Source organism: Erythrolamprus reginae, unplaced genomic scaffold, assembly GCF_031021105.1.
Source record: "Erythrolamprus reginae isolate rEryReg1 unplaced genomic scaffold, rEryReg1.hap1 scaffold_99, whole genome shotgun sequence".
NCBI classification, from domain to species: domain Eukaryota; kingdom Metazoa; phylum Chordata; class Lepidosauria; order Squamata; family Dipsadidae; genus Erythrolamprus; species Erythrolamprus reginae.
The window spans coordinates 186,051-213,178 of NW_027248821.1; the positions used below are offsets into that span (position 1 = coordinate 186,051).

Below are 27,128 nucleotides of genomic sequence, written 5' to 3' on the forward strand. Positions count from 1 at the left end.
TGGATTTAACAACCACGTCTGCTGGAAGTTTGTTCCAAGCATCTAATACTCTTTCAGTCAAATAATATTTTCTCATGTTGCTTTTGATCTTTCCCCCAACTAACTTCAGATTGTGTCCCCTTGTTCTTGTGTTCACTTTCCTATTGAAAACACTTCCCTCCTGGACCTTATTTAACCCTTTAACGTATTTAAATGTTTCGATCATGTCCCCCCTTTTCCTTCTGTCCTCCAGACCAGTGTTTCCCAACCTTTTTTGAGCCGCGGCACATTATTCATATTTTCAAAATCCTGGGGAACATTGAAAGGGGGGGGGCGGGGCGGGGGGGCGGGCTAAAGAAAAGTTTGGACAAAAAAACCCTCTCTCTTCCTCCCTTTCGCTCTATTTCTCCCTCTTTCTCTTTTCCTTCCTTCCCTTCTTTCTCTCTCTCCATCCCTCTTTCTTTCTTTCTCTTTTTTGCTCTCTTTCTCTCTCCCTCCTTCCCTTCCTCTATGTCTTTCTCTCTCCCTTGCTCTCTCTCTCTCTGTCTCTCTTGCTATCTCTTTCTTGCTTTTCTCTCTCTCTCTTGCTCTCTCTCTCTTTCACTGTCTTGCTATATGTCTCTTTCTTTCTCTTTGCCTCTCTTGCTATCTCTCTTTCTTTCTCTTTCTCTCTTTCTCTCTCTGTCTCTCTTTGCTATGTCTCTCTTTCTTTCTCTTTCTCTCTCTTTCTGCCTCTCTTGCTAAGTCTCTCTTTTTCTCTTGCTATGTCTCTCTTTCTTTTTTTTCTCTCTGCCTCTCTTGCTATGTCTATCTTTCTCTCTCTCTTTCTCTCTCTCTCTTTCTCTGCCTCTCTTATATGTCTCTCTTTCTCTCTCTCTCTCAGCTGACTGCAAGCGGGAGCCCTGACGGCGGCAGCTGGACGTGGTGCTGGACACCGTATATGCCAGGCCCGCAGCGCCAGCATGTACGACGTCCAGCAGCACGTCCAACTGCCACCGTCAGGGCTCCCGCTTGCAGTCAGCTGAGAGAGAGAGACAGAGCGCTCCCTCTCGCCGCCGCCATCTCCCCGCGACTGCCGGCGGCCGCTGCAGCCATCCCCCCCCCCGCTCCTACCGCCGGGCCACAAAGGACACTTGCCGCCGACGCCAGAGAAGTTCCAGCTGGGCGGGGCGCTGCCGGTACTTCCGTCCTGGGGCTACCGCTCGCAGCTGTCCCTCGGCTCCTGCTCGATGCCGCGGTTTTCGGCTCTCCTGCTGGGCTCCAAAGAAGGAAGGCGGGAAAAAGGCGCGAAGAATGGAGCTCTCCTTCTTCCTGCCTTCCTTCTTTGGAGCCCAGCAGGAGAGCCGAAAACCGCGGCATCGAGCAGGAGCCGAGGGACAGCTGCGAGCGGGAGTCCCAGGATGGAAGTACCGGCAGCGCCCCGCCCAGCTGGAACTTCACGGCACACCTAGCCCTGTCTCACGGCACACCAGTGTGCCGCGGCACACCGGTTGGGAAACGCTGCTCCAGACTATACAGATTGAGTTCATGAAGTCTTTCCTGATACGTTTTATGCTTAAGACTTTCCACCATTCTTGTAGCCCATCTTTGGACCCGTTCAATTTTGTCAATATCTTTTTGTAGGTGAGGTCTCCAGAACTGAACACAGTATTCCAAATGGGGTCTCACCAGCATTCTATATAGCGGGATCATAATCTCCCTCTTCCTGCCTGTTATACCTCTAGCTATGCAGCCAACATCCAACATGGTAGTAGTACATAATGGTACGGTAGTAGTAAGAAATTCTTGATAGGATTCACACGGTTTGTCTGGTTATTTATTATTTTATTTATTTATTTATTATTTAGATTTGTATGCCGCCCCTCTCCGCAGACTCGTGGCGGCATGGTTATGCTGGTTTGTGATGACAACTACTGTACAGTATATAATAAATGTTCTTTTTTTTTTTGTTCAGCAATAAATGTGAATTCTTCTTCACTGAAAAAAAATGAGACATCCCCTGAAAACAAGATGTAGTACATCTTTGGAAGCAAAAATCAATATAGGACACTTTCTTATTTTTGGGAAAACAGGGTATAATATAACAGAGTTGGCCTTCTCCGGGTCCTGTCCACTAAACAATGTCATCTGACAGGACCCAGGGGAAGAGCCTTCTCTGTGGCGGCCCCGGCCCTCTGGAATAAACTTCCCCCCGGAGATTCGAACTGCCCCTACCCTCCTCGCCTTCCGCAAAATGCTGAAGACTTACCTCTGTCGCCAGGCGTGGGGGAATTAATGCCGCCACTTTTTTCTGACTCCTGCATTATGACTAGTTGGTTTGATTGTGTATGACTTTGTAGTACTGTAGATGTTTTTTATGATAATGTATTTTAAATTAGTTTTTAAACTTTTTAATATTAGACTTGTATTGTATTATTGTTATGTTGTGAGCCGCCCCGAGTCTTCGGAGAGGGTCGGGGCCGCCACAGAGAAGGCTCTTCCCCTGGGTCCCGCCAGACGGCATTGTTTAGTCAACGGGACCCGGAGAAGGCCAACTCCGTGGGACCTAACTGGTCGCTGGGATTCGTGCAGCAGAAGGCGGTCCCGGAGATATTGGGATAAATGGAGCTTTTTTAAAAAGTTAGTTTTATAGTAATTTTTATATATTAGATTTCTATACCTGTGTGTTTATTATGTTGGGTCAGTGGTGTTGCCAGCTGATGCAGAGAGTGGGAGTGATGGAGAAATAGACCAGGATGAACCTGAAGGACCACCTGAGATGGCAGATAGGCCAATGACACTAAGGTCTCCCCTGGTCCTTCTTTGCAGTGGTGGTGAACACTAGCCTGTCACCCAAAACGTCATGATTTTGTCATCTCTGACAAATATGTCATAGCTTTGCCAACATTGATCAGACTGCAAATTTGGAAATTATCCTGGGAGAATAGTTTGGAAGTTGCTTACATGTTATTGCCAAGAAAACACGATGGATGTAGAAAAGCCAAGCTCAGTTTGTAGAAACATAGAAACATAGAAGACTGACGGCAGAAAAAGACCTCATGGTCCATCTAGTCTGCCCTTATACTATTTCCTGTATTTTATCTTAGGATGGATCTATGTTTATCCCAGGCATGGGAGGGGTGGCATACAAATCCAAGTAATAAATAAATTAATAATAAATTCAGTTACTGTGGATTTACCAACCACGTCTGCTGGAAGTTTGTTCCAAGGATCTACTACTCTTTCATTAAAATAATGTTTTCTCATGTTGCTTTTGATCTTTCCCCCAACTAACTTTAGATTGTGCCCCCTTGTTCTTGTGTTCACTTTCCTATTAAAAACACTTCCCTCCTGAGCCTTATTTAACCCTTTAACATATTTAAATGTTTCGATCATGTCCCCCCTTTCCCTTCTGTCCTCCAGACTATACAGATTGAGTTCATGAAGTCTTTCCTGATACGTTTTATGCTTAAGACCTTCCATCATTCTTGTAGCCCATCTTTGGACCCGTTCGATTTTGTCAATATCTTTTTGTAGGTGAGGTCTCCAGAACTCAACACAGGATTCCAAATGGGGTCTCACCAGCGCTCTATATAGCGGGATCATAATCTCCCTCTTCCTGCTTGTTATACCTCTAGCTATGCAGCCAAGCATCCTACTTGCTTTTCCTACTGCCCGACCATGATTTTGTCATCTCTGACCAATATGTCATATGTTTGCCAACATTGATCAGACTGCAAATTTGGAAATTATCCTGGGAGAATGCCAAGAAAACACGATGGATGTAGAAAAGCCAAGCTCAGTTTGTAAAAATCTTTAAAAAACTATTTTTTTTCTTTTGCCAAGTTCTTGGCAGTTTCCGGTCACAAGGACACTTACTCAAGGAAGTGTTCCAAATAATTTTATTTTTATTTTTTAAATGACACAACAATTGGAAGCAATTATATGATGCATACAGTTGAGATCAATGTTTCTTTTATTTCCAGTAGAAGAGACTGCAGTTCTGTTGGATTTCTTGGAAATTTTTTCCAATGTCTTCAATAGTCTGGACTATGGAGTCCAACTAAGCATTATTGATGACTTTTTAAAGAGTAAAATAACTTAAAAATTACCCCAGATTAATTTTGTTCGCTACACAATTATCTTAACTTTTTTTCCTCAAACAGTTTCTAAGAATACGGAATATTTTTTATTCAAATTAGATGACATGCGCTCAATGAGTGTCAAGTAGACCAGCAAATCAAGATTTATTTGGAAATTGTAGTGGTTCCAACCTATTATTTCGGTTAAACAAATGCTATTTTGAATAGTTGCCAAAGCTTTTATTTCCCTTTGAGATATATCGTGTTTCCACGAAAATAAAAATCCTGCGTTATATTTTCTTCAACCCTGAAATAAGGACTTGGCTTTATCGGGCTTCTTATCAGAGGGTGTCTTATTTTGGGGAAAACAGGGTATTTTAACAGAAATTAACGGATTAACAAAGTTGGAAGGGAACTTGCAGGAAGTGAAAGGCTTCCAATTTATCTATCTATCTATCTATCTATCTATCTATCTATCTATCTATCTATCTATCTATCATCAGATTTGTATGCCGCCCCTCTCCGTAGACTCGGGGCGGCTAACAACAATAATAATACAGTGTAAACAAATCTAATATTTAAATTAATTTTAAAAACCCCAATTTAAGAAACCAATCATACATAGAAACATAGAAACATAGAAGTCTGATGGCAGAAAAAGACCTCATGGTCCATCTAGTCTGCCCTTATACTATTTTCTGTATTTTATCTTAGGATGGATATATGTTTATCCCAGGCATGTTTAAATTCAATTACTGTGGATTTATCTACCACGTCTGCTGGAAGTTTGTTCCAAGGATCTACTACTCTTTCAGTAAAATAATATTTTCTCATGTTGCTTTTGATCTTTCCCCCAACTAACTTCAGATTGTGTCCCCTTGTTCTTGTGTTCACTTTCCTATTAAAAACACTTCCCTCCTGAACCTTATTTAACCCTTTAATATATTTAAATGTTTCGATCATGTCCCCCCTTTTCCTTCTGTCCTCCAGAATACATACTGACATACCATGCATAAATTTTATAAGCCTAGGGGGAAGGGAAAGTCTCAATTCCCCCATGCCTGACGACAGAAGTGGGTTTTAAGGAGCTTACGAAAGGCAAGGAGGGTGGGGGCAACTCTGATATCTGGGGGGAGTTGGTTCCAGAGAGTCGGGGCCGCCACAGAGAAGGCTCTTCCCCTGGACCCGCCAGACGACATTGTTTAGTCGACGGGACCTGGAGAAGGCCAACTCTGTCGGACCTAACTGGTCGCTGGGATTCGTGCGGCAGAAGGCGGTCCCAGAGATATTCTGGTCCGGTGCCATGAAGGGCTTTATAGGTCATAACCAACACTTTGAATTGTGACCGGAAACTGATTGGCAACCAATGCAGACTGCGGAGTGTTGGTGTGACATGGGCATATTTGGAAAAGCCCATGATTGCTCTCGCAGCTGCATGCTACCGGAACGCTCCTGGTGATTAGTGTGGTTGCGAGCACGATAGCATGAGATTTGGCTTTTGCGCATGCCTGGAAGCCAAATCTCGTGTCAGCAAGCGAGATTTCAGTGGGTTTTGCCGATATTTTTGCTTCTGTGCATGTGAAAATCGCCAAAATCTCGCTCGTGCGCGTGTTTCCACATGAGATTTCACTTTTGGTGCATGTGCAGAAGTTGAATCTTGTGCTGACATGCACATGTGCATGCCAGTCAGCTGGAGCTGAATGCGCAGCTCCATTTTTGCTACCTGGACGCCGTACTGCCCCGCGACGGCTACAACCCGCTACTGCTTGCAGGTCGTCTAGTCCAACCCTTTGATTTAAATAGGAGAAAATGATACTTTGACAACAAAGCCATATACAGTGGGACCTCTACCTACGAACGCCTCTGCTTACAAACTTTTCTAGATAAGAACCAGGTGTTCAAGATTTTTTTGCCTCTTCTCAAGAAACATTTTCTACAAACCCAAGCCTCCGAAACTGTAACTGGAAAAGGCAGGGAGAAGCCTCCGTGGGGCCTCTCTAGGAATCTCTTGGGAGGAAACACGGCGGGAAAAGGCGGGGAGAAGCCTCCGTGGGGCCTCTCTAGGAATCTCTTGGGAGGAAACAGGGCCGGAAAAGGCGGGGAGAAGCCGCCGTGGGGCCTCTCTAGGAATCTCCTGGGAGGAAACAGGCCTCTGCCCTCCCTGTGGTTTCCCCAGTCGCACACATTATTTGCTTTTACATTGTTTGCTTCTTCTTACAAACTTTTCTACTTAAGAACCTGGATTAAGTTCATAAGTAGAGGTACAGGTAGTCCTTGACTTACAACAGTCCATTTACTGACCTTCAAAATTGCAACAGCGCTGAAAGAAGTAGCCCATTTTTCACACTTAATGACCATTACGGCATGTTCATGGTCCTGTGATCAGACGCTTGGCTCATATTTATGACGGGCTCCCTCTAATGGAGTGGTTCACAACCTGGGAATCGGGACTCCTTTTGGGGGGCGGGGAATCAAAGGACCATTTCACAGGAGTTGCCTAAGACCACGGGAAAAGACAAATTTCCCCTGGTCTTAGGAGCTAAATCTTCTATTCTGGGGCCTTGGAACATATTTTTACAATCCGACCAATCAGGCGTCTACAGTGGGGGTGTCCCTCTGACCTTCCTGCCAATCAGCTTCAAGAATTGGGAGAATTGGCACTAGACTTATGGTTGGGGGTCACCACAACACGAGGAACTGTATTAAGGGGTCGCGGCATTAGAAAGGCTGAGAACCGCTGCTCTAATGCAAATTTGCTGTTCCTAATGTTTTTCGTCTCTTTTACCCCCCTCCTCAGGATATGTTGCAGAGGGAAGGGCCGAGATAAGGGATCTCCTTGGACCTCCAGCGACCGACCGGCGTCCGATTCCTCCATGGAGCAGCACAAAGCCTGATGCCCACTTTGCCCCTCACTATGGACAGGGGGAGGAGCTACCACCCACCATGTACCCACCAGCAGCCCGGCAATTCACTGTATAGGACCCCCACCACCCTTGAAACCCAGCTTGGCTTGCCCACCGCCGAGGTGAGTGTCCCTGGGGGGATGATGAGTCCTCAGAGATATATCACTCTGCTAATTCCCTTAATACTGTCAAACTATTCACTGAGTCTGCACTGCTATTACTCTTCTCATCGTTCTCATCGCCCAGTTCCCCCCACAAATGACTCTGTGACTGTAGCTTTGTGGCTTCTATCTTTACCATTTACATTGACTGGTTCCTAATATGATTTGATGGCTTATTTATACCTGGACTGTTATTAAGTGTTGTACCTCACGATTCTTGACAAATGTCACATAGAAACATGGAAACATAGAGGTCTGAGGGCAGAAAAAGACCTCATGGTCCATCTAGTCTGCCCTTATACTATTTCCTGTATTTTATCTTAGGGTGGATCTATGTTTATCCCAGGCATGTTTAAATTCAGTTCCTGTGGATTTATCTACCACGTCTGCTGGAAGTTTGTTCCAAGGATCTACAGTGGAACCTCAAGATACGAACCTAATTGGTTCCAGGGGGAGGTTCGTAACACGAAAGGTTCGTAAGACGAAACATTGTTTCCCATAGGAAACAATGTAAAGTCAATTAATCCGTGCAACCAAAAAACCCCCCCGCAAAAAACCCGCTGCCGCCCGGCTGTGACCTTTTAAAACAGCCGCGCGGCTTCCCAGCCAGGCTGGGAGGCTTCCCAGCAACCCCCCCAGCCCGGCTGTGACCTTTTAAAACAGCCGCGCGGCTTTCCAGCAGCCTCTGAACGCCAAACGCGGAAGTTTGGGTTTGGCGTTCGGCTTCGGGAGACGACTGGGAAGCTGCGCAGCTGTTTTAAAATGTCACAGCCGCGCTGGGGGGCTTCCCAGCACCACCCCGAACTTTTGCCGAACTTCCGGGTTCGGGGTTGGGGGGGGTGCTGGGAAGCCCCCAAGCGCAGCTGTGACCTTTTAAAACAGCCGTGCGGCTTCCCTGCTGTCTCCAAATGCCGAATGCGGAAGTTCGGCTTTGGCGTTCGGCTTCGGGAGACAGCTGGGAAGCCGCGCGGCTGTTTTAAAAGGTCACAGCCGCGCTGGGGGGCTTCCCAGGACCCCCCGAACCCCGAACTTTTGCCAAACTTCCGGGTTTGGGGTTCGGGGTGGTGGTGGGAAGCCCCCCAGCACGGCTGTGACCTTTTAAAACAGCCGCGCGGCTTCCCAGCTGTCTCCCGAAGCCGAACGCCAAAGCCGAACTTCCGCGTTCGGCGTTTGGAGAGAGCCGGGAAGCCGCGCGGCTGTTTTAAAAGGTCGCAGCCAGGCTGGGGGGCTTCCCAGCAACCTCCCGAACCGAACCCAGGGTTCAGAAAAATTTTGTCTCTTCTTCCGAACTTTTTTCGAGTTACGAATCGGCGTTCGGGAGGCTGCTGGGAAGCCCCGCCGCCCGGCTGTCACCTTTTAAAACAGCCGCGCGGCTTCCCAGCTGTCTCCGAATGCCGGTTCGTAACTCAAAAAAAGTTCGTAAGAAGAGGCAAAATTTTTCTGAACCCCGGTTTCGTATCACGAGTTGTTCGTAAGACGAGGGGTTCGTATCTTGAGGTACCACTGTATTACTCTTTCAGTAAAATAGTATTTCCTCACGTTGCTTTTGATCTTTCCCCTAACTAACTTCAGATTGTGTCCCCTTGTTCTTGTGTTCACTTTCCTATTAAAAACACTTCCCTCCTGGACCTTATTTAACCCTTTAACATATTTAAATGTTTCAAATGTCTCTTTTCTTTTATGCACACTGAGAGCATCTGCACCAAAGACAAATTCCTTCTGTGTCCAATCATACTTGGACAACTTCTTCTATTCCTATATCTCTTCTTCTATTCTTTCATTGATACGTTCTATTCCTATAACTTCTATTCTTTGTTAGATATATTTTACTATGAGTATCTCCTCTATAACCTTCGTCATGTATTTTACTATGTGTATACCCACTAAAACCCTCATTGTGTATTGGACAAATCAATCAATCAATCAATCAATCAATCAATCAATCAATCAATCAAGAATTCTACTCTACTCTACTAGATAAATGGTCAAAGCAATGGAAACTGCAGTTTAATGTTTCCAAATGTAAAATAATGCACTTGGGGAAAAGGAATCCTCAATCCGAGTATTGCATTGGCAGTTCTGGGTTAGCAAAAACTTCAGAAGAGAAGGATTTAGGGGTCGAGATTTCGGACAGTCTCCAAATGGGTGAACAGTGCACTTAGGTGGTAGGGAAAGCAAGTAGGATGCTTGGCTGCATAGCTAGAGGTAGAACAAGCAGGGAGATTGTGATCCCGCAAACTGCTGGCTTCTTTCAAGCCTCTTGGTTTCTCAGAAGTCTTGTTTCTGCATTATGCATTTGTCCATGAATTGTCATCTACGGGTACCCGCAGTAGGACTCTGAAAAGGCTTTGAACGTTCCCGAACATGACACACATATTTTGAAACCTGCTCTGTTGTCTTGCAGGATTCTGCTTCCGGATGCTGGAGTTCATCCCTGTTTGCACCTTCTCCATATGCAGCACCCTTTTTCCTGAACGAAAACCAGTAAGTGCATTTGTGGGAGAGCACCAAATACTACACAACAGAGCTGGAAGGGATCTGGGAGGTCTTCTAGTCTAACCCACTGCTCAAGTAGAAGACCCTATTTCAGCGACAGCAGTGATGGGCTGCTGCCTCCACCGGGGGGGGGGGGGCATAGTGGGTGTAGCAAGTTTATGCACTATTTATTTATTTATTTATTCATTCATTCATTCATTTAATGTATTTATTTATTTAATTTATTTAATTTATTTAATTTATTTAATTTATTTAATTTATTTAATTTATTTAATTTATTTAATTTATTTAATTTATTTATTTAATTTAATTAATTTAATTAATTTAATTAATTTAATTAATTAATTAGATTGGTATGCCACCCCTCTCCGTAGACTCGAGGCGGCTCACAGCATACAATGAAACAATTCATAACAAAGCTAATAAATTTAAAAAACTTTTTAAAACCCCATTATTAAAACAGACATACACACAAACATACCATACATAAATTGTATAGGCCCGGCGGGGAGGGTGCCTCAATTCCCCCATGCCTGATGACAGAGGTGGGTTTTAAGGAGTTTACGAAAGGCAGTTCTAATCTCCGGGGGGAGCTGGTTCCAGAGAGTCGGGGCCGCCACAGAGAAGGCTTTTCCCCTGGACCCGCCAGACGACATTGTTTAGTCGACGGGACCTGGAGAAGGCCAACTCTGTGGGACCTAACTGGTCGCTGGGATTCGTGCGGCAGAAGGTGGTCCCAGAGATATTCTGGTCCAATGCCATGAAGGGCTTTATAGGTCATAACCAACACTTTGAATTGTGACCGGAAACTGATCGGCAACCAATGCAGACTGCGGAGTGTTGGAGTAATATGGGCATGCCTTGGGAAGCCCATGATTGCTCTCGCAGCTGCATTCTGCACGATCTGAAGTTTCCGAACACTTTTCAAATGTAGCCCCATGTAGAGAGCGTTACAGTAGTCGAATCTCGAGGTGATGAGGGCATGAGTGACTGTGAGCAGTGACTCCCGGTCCAGGTAGGGCCGCAACTGGTGCACCAGGCAAACCTGGGCAAATGCCCCCCTCGCCACAGCTGAAAGATGTTTCTCTAATGTGAGCTGTGGATTGAGGAGGACGCCCAAGTTGCGGACCCTCTCTGAGGAGGTCAATGATTCCCCTCCCCAAGGGTTATGGACAGACAGATGGAATTGTCCCTGGGAGGCAGAACCCACAGCCACTCCGTCTTATCCGGGTATTTATTGAATACTTAATAGTTTTTGATCGTCCTTCCTTCTCTACTACCTTAGTATGACCCTTAATTACTTTTAAAATAGGAAATAGTTAAATAGTATCCTTTTACCCATAGATGCTTTAATCATTTTAACCATGATGAACCTTCCCAAAGAGACCTCTTCAGCGGATACAGATTTATCTTTCATGCTCCAAAGCATTTGATAATCTGGCTAGCCGACACAAGACCAGCCGCCGAACGGCTTCTCGTGTCTTTCGAACCCGGCACCGCTTGAAAAGAACTTTTCTACCTAGGTCTGGGCGTCGGGGGGCTGAGGGAGCCAAGAAAGGCTCCAGTGGGGCAGCTTCAACTCTACTGGCAGCTGGAGGGTTGCAGGAGACGCCGCCTGTGCTTGGAACACAGAGTGTATAGGTCGTTTTTTCTCTCCAAGAGTATTACTGTAAATCCTACTTTCTGGATCCTCTTGGGAGATGATAAGAGAGGTTCTTCTTCTGTTTACTCCTACTACTTCTCTTTGCTGAGTATTGAGTAGCAGATGGTGGATGAAGGTTATTGATTGGGATTCAACCCACCCTCTTATCTCCCCGCGGCTCTTCTCACCCAGCTTTGCCAGCGGTGGGGCTTAACGTAACCTCGGGTTCCTTTGGCGCAGCTCAAGGATTGTCCTGGATTGGTAACTGGTTAAACTGTAGGAAGCAAAGGATGGCAAATAAACGGGCACTTCTCTGGATGGAAAGAAGTGAGAAGTGGTGTACCCCAAGGTTCAGTTTTGGGACCTTTGCTTTTTAATTTATTCATTAATGATCTGGATGTAGAAGTAAATAGTGAGGTAGCAAAGTTTGCTGACGACACTAAATTGTTCCGGGTAGTGAAAAGTGACACTGATTGTCGGGAGCTCCAGAAGGATCTCTCGAAATTGAGTGAGTGGGCAACAAAGTGGCAAATGCATTTTAACCTAAACAAGGGCAAAGTTATGCACATCGGGGCAAAGAACCCCAAATATACCTACCAACTGATGGAGACCATACTTTCTGAGACAACCCAAGAAAGGGATCTTGGGGTTTGGGTGGACAGCTCAAGATGTCAAGATGTCAACCCAGTGCGCAGCAGCAGTAAAAAAAAGCAAATTCCATGCTTGGCATGATTAGGAAGGGAATCGAAAATACTTGGACGGTCATTAATTAGATGGTTGTAAGCCAAGGACTATTTGTATGAGAGCATATTATATAACCATCGTCCTCATCCTCATAAAGAGATAGATGGAGAGAGAGAAGAGAAAGAGAGAGAAGAAAAAGAGAGAGAATGAAAGAGACAAAGAGAAAGACAGAAAGAGAGAGAGAAGGAGAGAAAGAAAGAAAGAAGTAAAACAGAGAGAGAGAGAGAGAGAGAGACGGACAGAGACATCTGTCTAGAGAATTCTGGGAATTGAAGTCCACCAGGCTTAAGGTTGTCAAGGTTACAGACCACTGCTTTACGGTCCTTTCCCTTTTGGCTTGGGACCTCGAACACAGGAGCAGTTTCTACAGCCAGCCAGTCTCGGCAATGCCCCGGTCTTCCTGCAGGGGTCCCCACAGTACTGTCAGCCTCTCTGCAGGATGTAAGCCCTTGGCGCCTTGCCCGGCCCTTGTGGCTCAGCCCCGTCACCTAGCAGCCCACTGCCGTCCTTTTACTGGAAAGATGAGCCACCAGCCAGGCTGGGAGAGTAAAAGCAAAACTTAAGGTGGTGCCGTGTGTGTGTGTGTGTGTGTGTGTGTGTGTGTGTGAAGCGTTGTGGGCAGAGGTTTCGCCCAGCAGACTCACTCTTTGGACTGAGAAGGGTGGAAAAGCCGGCGTCAGTGTCCTCCTCCTTCTTATCATGGCTCTGGCCCCCACTCTGCAGGATGTGAACCGGCCCCTGTTTATTCTGCTTTGCGTAAGCAGAGGGGGGGGGGGAAAGCAGTTTTGTGGGTGTGGGTGTGGGTGTATGGGTGTCCCTCTCTCTTGGGGAAGAAGGACTTGTCAGGTGGCTGGTCCTCACCGTTGGCTGGAGGCAGCACTCGGGGTTGTGTGCTGAGTTGATGTGGATGCATAGGCAGGAGATTTAAAAATAATGAATCTTACAGTCTTGTGGAATAATAATAATAATAATAATAATAATAATAATAATAATAATACATCACACGGTACTAGACACTTAATAATAATAAATAATAAATTAATTTATAATAAATAATAAATGCTGTTGTGAGCTGCTCTGAGTCTTCGGAGAGGGGCGGCATACTAAATAAACAAACAAACAAACAAACAAAATAAATAAATAAATAAATACAGCAACAAAAACAACAACAACAATAAAAGATTATGATCCTGCTATATAGAATGCTGGTGAGACCCCATTTGGAATACTGTGTTCAGTTCTGGAGACCTCGCCTACAAAAAGATATTGACAAAATTGAACGGGTCCAAAGACGGACTACAAGAATGGTGGAAGGTCTTAAGCATGAAACGTATCAGGAAAGACTTCATGAACTCAATCTGTATAGTCTGGAGGACAGAAGGGAAAGGGGGGACATGATCGAAACATTTAAATATATTAAAGGGTTAAATAAGGTCCAGGAGGGAAGTGTTTTTAATAGGAAAGTGAACACAAGAACAAGGGGACACAATCTGAAGTTAGTTGGGGGAAATATCAAAAGCAACATGAGAAAATATTATTTTACTGAAAGAGGAGTAGATCCTTGGAACAAACTTCCAGCAGACGTGGTAGATAAATCCACAGTAACTGAATTTAAACATGCCTGGGATAAACATATATCCATCCTAAGATAAAATACAGAAAATAGTATAAGGGCAGACTAGATGGACCATGAGATCTTTTTATGCCTTCAGACTTCTATGTTTCTATAATAATAAAACATCACACAGCCCTAGACGCTTGGGTAGTGTTCGACTTGTGATATTGTGATACGAAATCCAGCATATAAATCACATTTGCTGTGTATTACTGTTTTTTGTGAATAAAATAACAACAACAAAAACAACAACAACAATAACAACATAGTTGGAATGGACCTTGGAGGCCTTCTAGTCCAACCCCCTGCTTAGGCAGGAAACTCCACACTACTTCAGACAGATGGTTATCCAGCATCTTCTTAAAAACCTCCGGTGTTGAAGCATTCACAACTTCTCGAGGCAAGTTGTTCCACTGGTTAATTGTTCTAACTGTCAGGAAATTTCTCTTGTTATCTTATGTTCTAAGTTGCTTCTCTCCTTGTTGAGTTTCTACCCATTGCTTCTTGTCCTCTTCCTCCTCCTCTTCAGATAATATTATTTATGTGTGCCATAAATTCGCCATCACAATCCTATATAATTTCAGACAAATGGTTATCCAATCTCTTCTTTAAAACATCTAGTATTCACAACTTCTGGAGGCAAGTGGTTCCACCGGTTAACTGTTCTCACTGTCAGGAAATTTCTCTTCAGTTCTAAGTTGCTTCTTTCTTATTTAGTTTCCACCCATTGCTGCTTGTCCTACCCTCAGGTCCTTTGGAGAATAGCTTGACTCCCTCTTCTTTGGGGCAACCCCTGAGATATTGGAAGACTGCTATCATGTGTCCCCTGGTCCTCCTTTTCATTAAAATAGCCATGACCAGTTCCTGAATCTAATGAAGGCCAGACCATTTCTCTGACATCCTAACTCAGGGGTCCCCAAAACTTGGCAACTTTAAGATTTGTGGACTTCAACTTCCAGAATTCTCCAGCCATTAAGAGACACCATGGAAAAATATTTTACAGGGGTGAAAAGAAAGGAGGAGAGAGATGGAGATAATGGGACAAACGTAAGTCTCTTGAAAGCCAAGACGAGGAAATATGACGAAGCTTATGTAGCGCTTGGCCGGAAAGACCGGTATGTTTACTGGGTCTAAAAATGTTGGCAGTGGACAGCATGAAGCCAAATAAATTAAGGCGTCATTTAAAACATGACACTGATAAACCACTTGAGTTTTTCCAGCGAAAACGTGCTGAATATTGCAAACAATCGTCCTGGTAGAGAGTTTGGGGGGCGTGAAATGTTTACGCTAAAATGTTTACACTGAAATGTCTTCGGAGAGGGGCGGCATACAAAGCTAATAAATTATTATTATTATTATTATTATTATTATTATTATTATTATTATTAGCATTATTATAGAAACATAGAAGTCTGACGGCAGAAAAAGACCTCATGGTCCATCTAGTCTGCCCTTATACTATTTTCTGTATTTTTCCTTAGGATGGATATATGTTTATTCCAGGCATGTTTAAATTCAGTTACTGTGGATTTATCTACCACATCTGCTGGAAGTTTGTTCCAAGCATCTACTACTCTTTTAATAAAATAATATTTTCTCATGTTGCTTTTGATCTTTCCCCCAACTAACTTCAGATTGTGTCCCCTTGTTCTTGTGTTCACTTTCCTATTGAAAACACTTCCCTCCTGGATCTTATTTAACCCTTTGACATATTTAAATGTTTCGATCATATCCCCCCTTTTCCTTCTGTCCTCCAGACTATACAGATTGAGTTCATTAAGTCTTTCCTCATACGTTTTATGAGAAAATATTATTTTACTGAAAGAGTAGTAGATCCTTGGAACAAACTTCCAGCAGACGTGGTTGGTAAATCCACAGTAACCGAATTTAAACATGCCTGGGATAAACATATATCCATTGTAAGATAAAATACAGGAAATAGTATAAGGGCAGACTAGATGGACTATGAGGTCTTTTTCTGCCGTCAGTCTTCTATGTTTCTATGCTTAAGACCTTCCACCATTTCTGTAGCCCGTCTTTGGACCCGTTCAATTTTATCCATATCTTTTTGTAGGTGAGGTCTCCAGAACTGAACACAGTATTCCAAATGTGGTCTCACCAGCGCTCTACACAGCGGGATCATAATCTACCTCTTCCTGCTTGTTATACCTCTAGCTATGCAGCCAATTATTAGCCATTAGTATCATCATTATTAATAATGTTGTTGTTGTTGTTGTTGTTATTATTATTATTATTATTATTATTATTATTATTATTATTATTATTACTTCTTCATGGGGTGGGTTAACAGAAAATAATTGAGAAACACTGCCCTAGCCACAGCTGGACCTAGGAGGACTCCCAAGTTACCGACCCTCTCTGAGGCTGTCAAAATCCCCCCCCCCCGAGTTTTCTCTCTCTTTTTCTGTATTTTGTGTTTTGTTTTGTTTAAAATAAAAACCCCACTGCACTGCTCCCTCTGAAGTCACAGGGCAAAGCACTTTCAAAATGACATCTACGACCCATTAATACTTTTCATTCCTTTACAGGCAATATTTTAATAACCCTTCGAATTTCTACGCAAATTCCACCAACGGACAGCTCTTCCCGGATTCCAACTTTGCACCTCAAAGCCTTGCTGATTTCATACCCAGAAATGGCGACTTCCCTCGCGTAAGGGCAAACTTTTCTTCTTTTGCGAAGGTGAACCTCTGCAGGTGGTCCTTGACTTATGGCCATTCGCTTAGTGATAAACAGGTTGGCAGCAATGGGGTTTTTTTTTTCTGCAGTTCTGATTCTCCTCTGAAGTCTGTGACCGTCTTGTTGGGTTGCAGAACCAAACCAGACAGTGATAGAGGTGAAGATGACAGATAAAAAATTTATGTAAATCAGGACTTTGAAGCTTTGCTCCCTATCATCTTCTGAGACCTATCTATTACATTGCCTAAGTCAGTGATGGCGAACCTAAGCAGGTGGCATGTAGAGGTTGGAAGAGAACGGGGGGACATGATCAAAACATTTAAATACGTTAAAGGGTTAAATAAGGTTCAGGAGGGAAGTGTTTTTATAGGAAAGTGAACACAAGTACAAGGGGACACAATTTGAAGTTAGTTGGGGAAAGATCAAAAGCAACCTGAGAAAATATTATTTTACCGAAAGAGTAGTAGATGTTTGGAACAAACTTCCAGCAAACCTGGTCGGTAAATCCACAGTAACTGAATTTAAATATGCCTGGGATAAACATATATCCATCCTAAGATAAAATACAGGAAATAGTATAAGGGCAGACTAGATGGACCATGGGCTATTTTTTATGCTGTCAATCTTCTAGGTTTTCTCTGTCTGCTGGCACACGAGCCGTTGCCCTAGCTAAGCTCCAATGTGCATGTGTGTGCCATGATTTTTGGCTCGCACAGAGGCTCTGGGAGGGCGTTTTTGGCTTCAAACGAGCCTCCAGGGGGGTGGGGGAGGGCATTTTCACCCTCCCCTGGCTCCAGGGAAGCCTTTGGAGTCTGAGGAGGGAGAAACACGAGCCCACTGAGCCCACCAGAAGTTGGGAAACAGGGGGTTGGGGGAAGCATTTCTGCCCTCCCCAGGCATTGAATTATGGGGGTGGGCACTCACACATGCATGATTTATTTATTTATTTTATTTTATTTTATTTATTGGATTGGTATGCCGCCCCTCTCCGCAGACTCGGGGCGGCTAACAACAGTGATAAAAAACAGCATGTAACAATCCAATACTAAAACAACTAAAAAAAACCCTTATTATAAAACCAAACATACATACAAACATACCATGCATAAATTGTAAGGCCTAGGGGGAAAGAATATCTCAGTTCCCCCATGCCTGGCGGCAGAGGTGGGTTTTAAGAAGCTTACGAAAGGCAAGGAGGGTGGGGGCAATTCTAATCTCTGGGGGGGAGTTGGTTCCAAAGGGCCGGGGCCGCCACAGAGAAGGCTCTTCCCCTGGGTCCCGCCAAACGACATTGTTTAGTCGATGAGACTCGGAGAAGGCCAACTCTGTGGGACCTAACTGGTCGCTGGGATTCGTGCAGCAGAAGGCGGTCCCTGAGATAATCTGGTCCGGTGCCATGAAGAGCTTTATAAGTCATAACCAACACTTAGAATTGTGACCGGAAACTGATCGGCAACCAATGCAGACTGCGGAGTGTTGGTGTAACATGGGCATATTTGGGATGATATGATATTCAAATATGATAGCGCCCATGCACGCTTTTACGGCACGTGAGGGAAAAAAGGTTCGCCATCACTGGCCTAAGTTATGTAAAGATAGTCCTTGAGTTACGACCGTAATGGAGCCTGCCCATCCAATTTGACAATGGGAAACAGACTGACCCAATTTTAGGAGTTTGTTTGCAGCAGCTGAATCATTGCAGTAATTAAGCGAACACGTTGCTCAATTAGCAGATACAGCGGGTCGTTAACCAACCAGTAATTTGCTAATGGCCATTGAATTGCCCAGAAATAAATGCTGGTATTTGACTGGTTTGGACAAAACTCAATAGCACTTTTTTGTGCCGCTGTTGATCAAAACAGGATCGCCAGCATCCGATGATGGACAGGGCACAAGAAGAAGATTTGGCAAAAACATTGTAAAACAAGAGTTATATGACTGCGAGTTTCTGCAAACATTCATAAATGTGAGCGGCTGTTGGAAGTTCAAATTTAGATCTTAGGAAACAGACAGTATCTCTGTCAAAGCTTCACTGGGTCACTAAGCGTCCCATCGTAAGTCAAGGACTTACCTGCACAGAAAAATAACTTCTGTTGATCTTTTTACTTGACTCTGAAGTTTATCACTGGTCTTTCGCTTTCACACTTATAGTAACAGCAGCTAGGATTGTGTTTGCGCAAAATTGGAAAGCAGGTATTATTCCTGAGCAGATAATAAAGAAAATTTTGGATTGTGCTGAAATGAACAGATTAACATTAAGATTAAAAGATAAGGAGGATTTCATTGTATGACAAGAAGTTTGATAAATGGTTAGAAAAGGAATACAAATAAGGAAATTTAAATATAAATGAAGGATATAACCCAGATGTATCACACGAGGAGAAAGGTTGGGGAGGAAGAAACTTTTAGAAGTGTCTTAATAGATAAACACATAAGATAGATAGATAGATAGATAGATAGATAGATAGATAGATAGATAGAGTAGATAGATAGATAGATAGATAGAGAAAGATAGATAAATAGAGTAGATAGATAGATAGAGAAAGATATATAAATAGAGTAGATAGATAGATAGAGAAAGATAAATAAATAGAGTAGATAGAGTAGATAGATATAGATAGATAGATAAACAGAGTAGATAGATAGATAGATAGATAGATAGATAGATAGATAGATAGATAGATGGATGATAAATAGAGTAGATAGATAGATAGAGTAGATAGATAGATAGATAGATAGATAGATAGATAGATAGATAGATAGATAGATAGATAGAGAAAGATAGATAGATAGATAGATAGATAGATAGATAGATAGATAGATAGATAGATAGATAGAGTAGATAGAATAATAGAATTGTTTATTGGCCAAGTGTGATTGGACACACAAGGAATTTGTCTTTGGTGCATATGCTCTCAGTGTACACAAAAGAAAAAGGTACATTTGTCAAGGATCATGAGAGACAACACTTAATGATTGTCATAGTGGTCAAATAAGCAACCAGGAAGCAATATTAACAGAAATCTTAAGGACACAAGCAACAAGTTATAATCATACAGTCATAAGTGGGAGGAGATGGGTGACAGGGATGATGAGAAAAAAACTAGTAGTAATAGTAGTAGTGCAGACTTAGTAAATAGTTTGACAGTGGTGAGGGAATTATTTGTTTAGCAGAGTGATGGCGTTCGGAAAAAACTGTTCTTGTGTCTGGTTGGCTTGGTGTGCAGTGCTCTATAACATGATTTTGAGGGTAGGAGTTGAAACAGTTTATATCCCAGATGCGAGGAGTCAGTAAATATTTTCACAGCCCTCTTTTTGACTCGTGCAGTATACAAGTACTCAATGAAAGGCAGGTTGGCAGCCATTGTTTTTTCTGCAGATCTGATCACCCTCTGAAGTCTGTGTCTTTTATAAATATTTAAAAAATAATGAAAATAATAGATTAAAGGAATTTATGTAGAATAAAATATGAAAAAATGTGAGATTGTGTAAAAGAACTCAGGGTTGCTGGTATACCATCTCAGAAAAAATGGAGAAAGTACAGCAAAGGGAAGAGGAAGGAAAGAGGGAAGAAAGAAGAGAGAGGATTTGCCGATGACTCTAAAGTGTGCAATAGGGTTGATATTCCTGGAGGGGTCTGTAATATGGTAAATGATTTAGCTTTACTAGAGAAATGGTCAAAGCAATGGAAACTGCAGTTTAATGTTTCCAAATGTAAAATAATGCACTTGGGGAAAAGGAATCCTCAATCTGAGTTTTGCATTGCCAGTTCTGTGTTAGCAAAAACTTCAGAAGAGAAGGATTTAGGGGTCGTGATTTCTGACAGTCTCAAAACGGGTGAGCAGTGTGGTCGGGTGGTAGGAAAAGCAAGTAGGATGCTTGGCTGCGTAGCTAGAGGTATAACAAGCAGGAAGAGGGAGATTGTGACCCCGCTATATAGAGTGCTGGTGAGACCACATTTGGAGTACTGTGTTCAGTTCTGGAGACCTCACCTACAAAAAGATATGGATAAAATTGACCGGGTCCAAAGACGGGCTACAAGAATGGTGAAAGACTTAATGAACTCAATCTGTATAGTCTGGGACTCTGGAGGACAGAAGAAAAAGGGGGGACAGGATCGAAACATTTAAATATGTTAAAGGGTTAAATAAGGTCCAGGAGGGAAGTGTTTTTAATAGGAAAGTGAACACAAGAACAAGGGGACACAATCTGAAGTTAGTTGGAGGAAAGATCAAAAGCAACATGAGAAAATATTATTTTACTGAAAGAGTAGTAGATCCTTGGAACAAACTTCCAGCAGACGTGGTAGATAAATCCACAGTCACTGAATTTAAACATGCCTGGGATAAAGATATATCCATCCTAAGATAAAATAGAGAAAATAGTATAAGGGCAGACTAGATGGACCATGAGGTCTTTTTCTGCCGTCAGACTTCTATGTTTCTAAGTAGGTTTAGAAAGAGAAAGGGGAGGGGAAGAAAGAGAAGGAAGGACTGTATGAGTTAGAAAGAGAGGATGGTAAGAAAGCAACCTTGAACTAATAAAGCCATAAGATAAATATAGAATATACTGTATGGCAGTGTTTCCCAACCTTGGCAACTTGAAGATATCTGGACTTCAACTCCCAGAATTCCCCAGCCAGCAAATGCTGGCTGGGGAATTCTGGCAGTTGAAGTCCAGATATCTCCAAGTTGCCAAGGTTGGGAAACACTGCTGTACAGTGATCCCTTGTTTTTCGCGGGGGATGCGTTCCAAGACCACCCGTTAAAATCAAATTTCCGTGAAGTAGAGGAAAGATATTTTTTAATGTATTTAACGAGTACAGTGGTCCCTCGATCATCGCGAGGGTTCCGTTCCAGGACCCCTCGCGATGATCGATTTTTCGCGAAGTAGCGGTGCGGAAGTAAAAACACCATCTGCGCATGCGCAGATGGTGTTTTTACTTCCACCGCAGCAGCGAGGAGCCGAAGATTGGGGTTTCCCCGCCGCCTCGCTGCTGCTGCTTATCCGCGCGCGCGCCGCCGGGACTTCCCCCGCCCACCCGGTTGGTGTTGTTGCTTCCCAGCTGGGAAGCGGGCCCCGCGCGCGCGCCGCCGGGGCTTCCCCCGCTCACCCCGTTGTTGTTGCTTCCCAGGTGGGAAGCGGGCCCTGCGCGCGCGCCGCCCGGGCTTCCCCCGCCCACCCCGTTGGTGTTGTTGCTTCCCAGCTGGGAAGCGGGCCCCGCGCGCGCGCGCCCACGCCGTTGCTCGCGCCACTTACCGGGGCAAGAGGGGGAAGACCCAGGGGAAGCCGCTCAGCCCGGCGGGGAAACTCCACCATCTACGCATGCGTGGCCATAGAAAAAAAAGGGCACGCATGCGCAGATGGTGTTGTTTACTTCCGGGTTGAAAACTCGCGATATAGCATTTCGCAATACTCGAGATCGTGAAACTCGAGGGATCACTGTATTTGGATTTTTAAAACCCACCCTTTGCATTAAACAGTCATTCTATAATGTTTCTCAGCTGGAACTACATGGGATATCCTATCAGTTTCTTTAATAGAGTATAGTAATACTGTAGAAGAATTTTATGAATTTTTAATGCATTTAAAATTTTCAATGGATTTAATGGATTTTAGCCCCCTTTGAAAACCTGTGAAGTAGCGAATCCGCAAAAAGATGAACCACGAAGTAGCGAGGGATTCATTCATTCATTCATTCATTCATCCATCCATTCATTCATTGGATTTGTATGCCGCCCCTTTCCGGATACTCGGGGCGGCTAACAGCAATAATAAGACAGCAATGATGAATATGTGAAAATGTCTGTATGGTAAAAAAAAGCTTTTTAAAAAATTGAATGAACAGGCAGATTTGAGGTTGTGTAACCAATTACCTGGAAGCAATTAAAGCTCACTTAATTGTAAGCTGCGGATCAGGGCACCATTCCAAGGAAAACGGAGGCCTTACCGTTAAGACTTGCCTTTTGAACAATTTATGCTCTTTATCGGGAGAGTTGATAATATTTGCAGGACAGGGAAGGATAGCCCAGTTTTCCTCACTCCCAGGCACTCGAACTATACTATTTAACAATCCCAGACATCTACAGGTCCTCGATTAGCGGCTGCCTCATTTAGCAACCTTTTGCAATTACGATGAAAAAAGTAAACTTTCCAGCCCAAGCTCAGGCTGGCAACCTGTGCAGGTTGGAAAGTAAAGTAAATGGGAAATACTTTTTTTAAAAAAAAATCTTTAAAATACTACCCTTCCTCCTATGTATACTGATATTGTTATAATTAGATTAAGATTGGATATGAATACAGTATTACCTCGTCTTACGAACCTAATTGGTTCCCGGGGGAGGTTCGTAAGGCGAAAAGTTCGTAAGGCAAAACATTGTTTCCCATAGGAAACAATGAAAAATGAATTAATGCGTGCAACAACAACAAAAAGCAAAAAAATGCCGCCGCCCGGCTGTTTCAATTGAGAAAGCTCTTCCCTTAGGTCTCGCTAGACGGCATTGTTTAGTCGATGAGACCCGGAGAAGGTCAACTCTGTGGGACCTAATTGGCCGCAGCTAAAGTGGGACTAGAACTCAAAATTTCCTGCTTTGTAGCCTCGTGCCTTAACCTAACTAGACCAAATTGGCACTCTGAATATATATTACAAAGATAAAGATGTACCGTATTTTTGGGAGTATAAAAGAGGCTGAAAATTTGAGCGCATCTTATACTCTGTCGCTTTTTCGAAGCACTTTTTTTCAGCCCTAATGATCTTCCCTGCTCTTGCAGGCTTTTTAAAAAATTGCTAATCACTCCTAACAATGTTTTTTCAAGACCTAACCAGGGGATAAAATAATGTGCTGAAAGCTGGCCAGACTAAGGACGCTAGCCAGATGAATACGTGGTAGGCAGATTTCCCCCCCCCCCATATGTTCCTCCCCCAATGACTAAGGTGCGTCTTATACTCTGAAAAATACAGTATATAATATCTTTTTTGCATTCTTCTGTAACAAAGGTCCCACTTCTCCAGGCAGTCTGATCCACCGACTCACAACCCATCTCTAAAGAAATCAACTACAGTTTTGCGGATTTTAGTTCTCATCCTGTCCTCTGGAATATTTTATTTATTAATTATTTTATTTTATGACATATCTTGACTGCTCATCTTACGACAAGATCTCTGTGGATAATTTACAATATTATATATATATATTATCTATATTATATCTCTATCTCTATCTATCTATCTATCTATCTATCTATCTATCTATCTATCTATCTATCTATGTATCATCTATCTATCTATCTATCTATCTATGTATCATCTATCTATCTATCTATCTATCTATCTATCTATCTATCTATGTATCATCTATCTATCATCTATCTATCTATCTATCTATCTATCTATCTATCTATCTATCTATCTATCTATGTATCATCTATCTATCTATCTATCTATCATCTATCTATCTATCTATCTATCTATCTATCTATGTATCATCTATCTATCTATCTATGTATCATCTATCTATCTATCTATCTATCTATCTATCTATCTATCTATCTATGTATCATCTATCTATCTATCTATCTATCTATCTATCTATCTATCTATGTATCATCTATCTATCATCTATCTATCTATCTATCTATCTATCTATCTATCTATGTATCATCTATCTATCACCTATCTATCTATCTATCTATCTATCTATCTGTCTATCTATGTATCATCTATCTATCTATCTATCTATGTATCATCTATCTATCTATCTATCTATCTATGTATCATCTATCTATCTATCTATCTATCTATCTATCTATCTATCTATCTATGTATCATCTATCTATCTATCTATCTATCTATCTATCTATCTATCTATGTATCATCTATCTATCTATCTATCTATCTATCTATGTATCATCTATCTATCATCTATCTATCTATCTATCTATCTATCTATCATCTATCTATCTATGTATCATCTATCTATCTATCTTTCTATCCATCCATCCATCCATCCATCTATCTATCTATCTATCTATCTATCATCTATATATATCTGTATCTATATATATATAATATCAATGTTGATTTCTTTGTTTTCCTATATGATCCACTATCAGGCACCCTCTCTGAAGGAATTCCTGTTTGGCTTAAAATGCATTTCCTTCCATCTAGAATCCCTGGGGTGGATGATTCAAAATTGGAAGGTTTCTTTTCTGATCTTTGAGGTTCAACTGCTGTCTGGGTATTGGTGTGGTCTCTTTGGTTGAAGTGTGTTTCTCAAGTTTTCTGAGCTAACAAACAGGAACCTGACACTTCAAAAGTGACCTGTGCTGATGTAATCGTGGAGAAACAAGCCATGGCTTCCCGTAACACCGCAGTCAGTAGACTGCAAGGGATGGGGGTGTATTTGTGCTGCCTTGCTTAGATCCTGCTTGTAAATTTCTTAACCTTTCAGAAATGTTGACCTCCAGATGAGTTGAATTGTCTGTAACCAGTGTTTATCAAGTATGTGTTTTTCAAGTTTCCCACTTAAAATTTGTGGCTTTCAACTCCCAGAATCTAATAAATAATTTATTTTATTTATTAATTAGATTTGTATGCTGCCCCGAGTCTATGGAGAGGGGCGGCATACAAATCTAATTAATAAATAAAATAAATTATTGTTGTTATTGTTGTTGTTATTCTGTCAGTCTGTTATTTTGCCCACTGAATATGTGGACATTATTATTATTATTATTTATTTATTTGTTTATTTGTTTGTTTGTTTGTTTGTTTGTTTATTTATTTATTTATTAGATTAGATTAGATTAGATTTGTATGCCGCCCTTCTCCTAAGACTCGGAGCGACTTATAGTTTATAGTTTTATTAGATTTGTATGCTGTCCCTGTCCGAAGACTGGTTTTTATGGTTTATTGAGCAATAATAACAATTTAATAACTACAACAACAACAATAATAACAATAATTTAAAAAACACAGAGTCAGAAAAATTCTCAAAAGCAAGATCAATGTAGACAATACCATCGATCAAGGCCATAAACAGATTGACTATATCTGTGATAAGATACACTACTGGCATAATAAACTGGACACCGGCTGAACTGGACAATTTGGACAGAAAAACAAGAAAACTCATGATCATTCACTATTCACTTCACCCGCGTAGTGATGTCAACAGACTATATCGGCCCAGAGAACCTGGTGGCAGAAGACTTTTACAAACAAAACAAACAGTAGAAAACGTGCATTGGCAGAATACGTCAAAGAAAGTGAAGAACCTGCATTGACTGCAGTAAAGAACCAGAAGCCTCTGAATGCACAGCAGACAAAGAATCAGTATAGGAAAACTGCTATGCAAACCAGAGCTGACAGCTGGCGCAATGAAGCTTTGCATGGGCAGCTCCTCGACAAGATTGAAGGAAAAGTTGGAAAGGAGAAGACCTGGTTATGGCTCATTAATGGAACACTGAAAATGGAGGCAGAAGGTTTGATTCTTGCAGTGCAGGAGCAGGCAATCAGAACAAATGCAATCAAGGCCAGGATTGAAAAATCAGCTGATGTCCCAAAATGCAGACTTTGCAAGGAAGCTGGTGAAACAACTGATCACATCCTCAGCGGCTGCAAGAAAATCGCACAGACGGACTACAAACAGGGGCACAACTACATGGCCCAGATGCTTCGTTGGAACCTGTGCCACAACTACCACGTACCACTGATAAAGAATTAGTGGGATCATAAACCTGAGAAGGTAGTTGAAAACAAACAAACATGCCAAAATACTTTGGGACTTTCAAATTCAAACTGACAAGGTTTTGGAACACAATACACTGGACCTCATGAATGTGGAAAAGAAAAAAAGTGTGGATCACTGATGTCGGCATACCAGGTGACAGTCAAATTGATGAAAAACAACAATAAAAACTTAGCCGATATCAGGATCTTAAAATCAAACTACAACGACTCTGGCATAAACCAGTACAGGTGGTCCCATTGGTAATCAGCATACTGGGTGCTGTGCCAAAAGACCTCAGCTGCCATTTGAAAACAGTAAACATTGACAAAATCACGATCTGTCAGTTGCAAAAGACCACCGTACTTGGATTTGCGTGCTTCATACGAAAATACATCACACAGTCCTAGACGCTTGAGAAGTGTTTGACACAGAAAAATAGCAGAAAAAGACCTCATGGTCCATCTAGTCTGCCCTTATACTATTTTTTTGTATTTTATCTTAGGATGGATCTATGTTTAACCCAGGCATGTTTAAATTCAGTTCCTGTGGATTTACCAACCACGTCTGCTGGAAGTTTGTTCCAAGCATCTACTACTCTTTCAGTAAAATAATATTTTCTCATGTTGCTTTTGACTTGTGATATTGCAATACAAAATCCAGCATATAAATCTTGTTTGCTGTGTATTACTGGTTTTGTGAATAAAATAACAACAATTAGTAATTAATGCCGCGGGGCATGTTGCACTGGTCCGTGGAGTCAGCAGCTGCCGGCCCTCCTGCCGCCGCCCCTTCCCTCCAGCGCTTCGCCTCCCGCCAGGCAAGAGGCCTCGGGAGGCAGGTTCTGCCGGCCACAGGACGATGGACGGGACAGAGGGGCGGGAAGGACCGAGAGGCTCAAGCCTCTTTTGGCTTCTGCCGCGGTGCGCTTTTGCGTTTTTGGCTGGGAGGAGGCAGGAGGGCCAGCCTGACCCCCTCTCTCCAGTGCTTAGCCTCCCGCCGGGCAAGAGGGCTTGGGAGGCAGGTTCTGCCGGCCACAGGGCGATGGCGGGAAAGAGGGGCGGGGAGGACCAGCACCCCCATGCTTAATCCCGCCCCCAAC

At 42.8% G+C, this 27,128-nt stretch overlaps 1 protein-coding gene across 1 annotated transcript in view; it reads left to right on the top strand.

Moving 5' to 3' along the window:
- LOC139156204 (protein strawberry notch homolog 2-like) overlaps nucleotides 1-27,128 on the top strand; it is a gene marked incomplete at its 3' end in the record, with an annotated part of 137,738 nt that overhangs the window by 53,188 nt on the left and 57,422 nt on the right. The window contains exons 4-6 of the mRNA XM_070731484.1: nucleotides 6,838-7,065; nucleotides 9,509-9,588; nucleotides 16,151-16,274. Of these exons, the coding sequence (XP_070587585.1) occupies nucleotides 6,934-7,065; nucleotides 9,509-9,588; nucleotides 16,151-16,274 (336 nt within the window). The remainder of the gene's footprint in view (nucleotides 1-6,837; nucleotides 7,066-9,508; nucleotides 9,589-16,150; nucleotides 16,275-27,128) is intronic.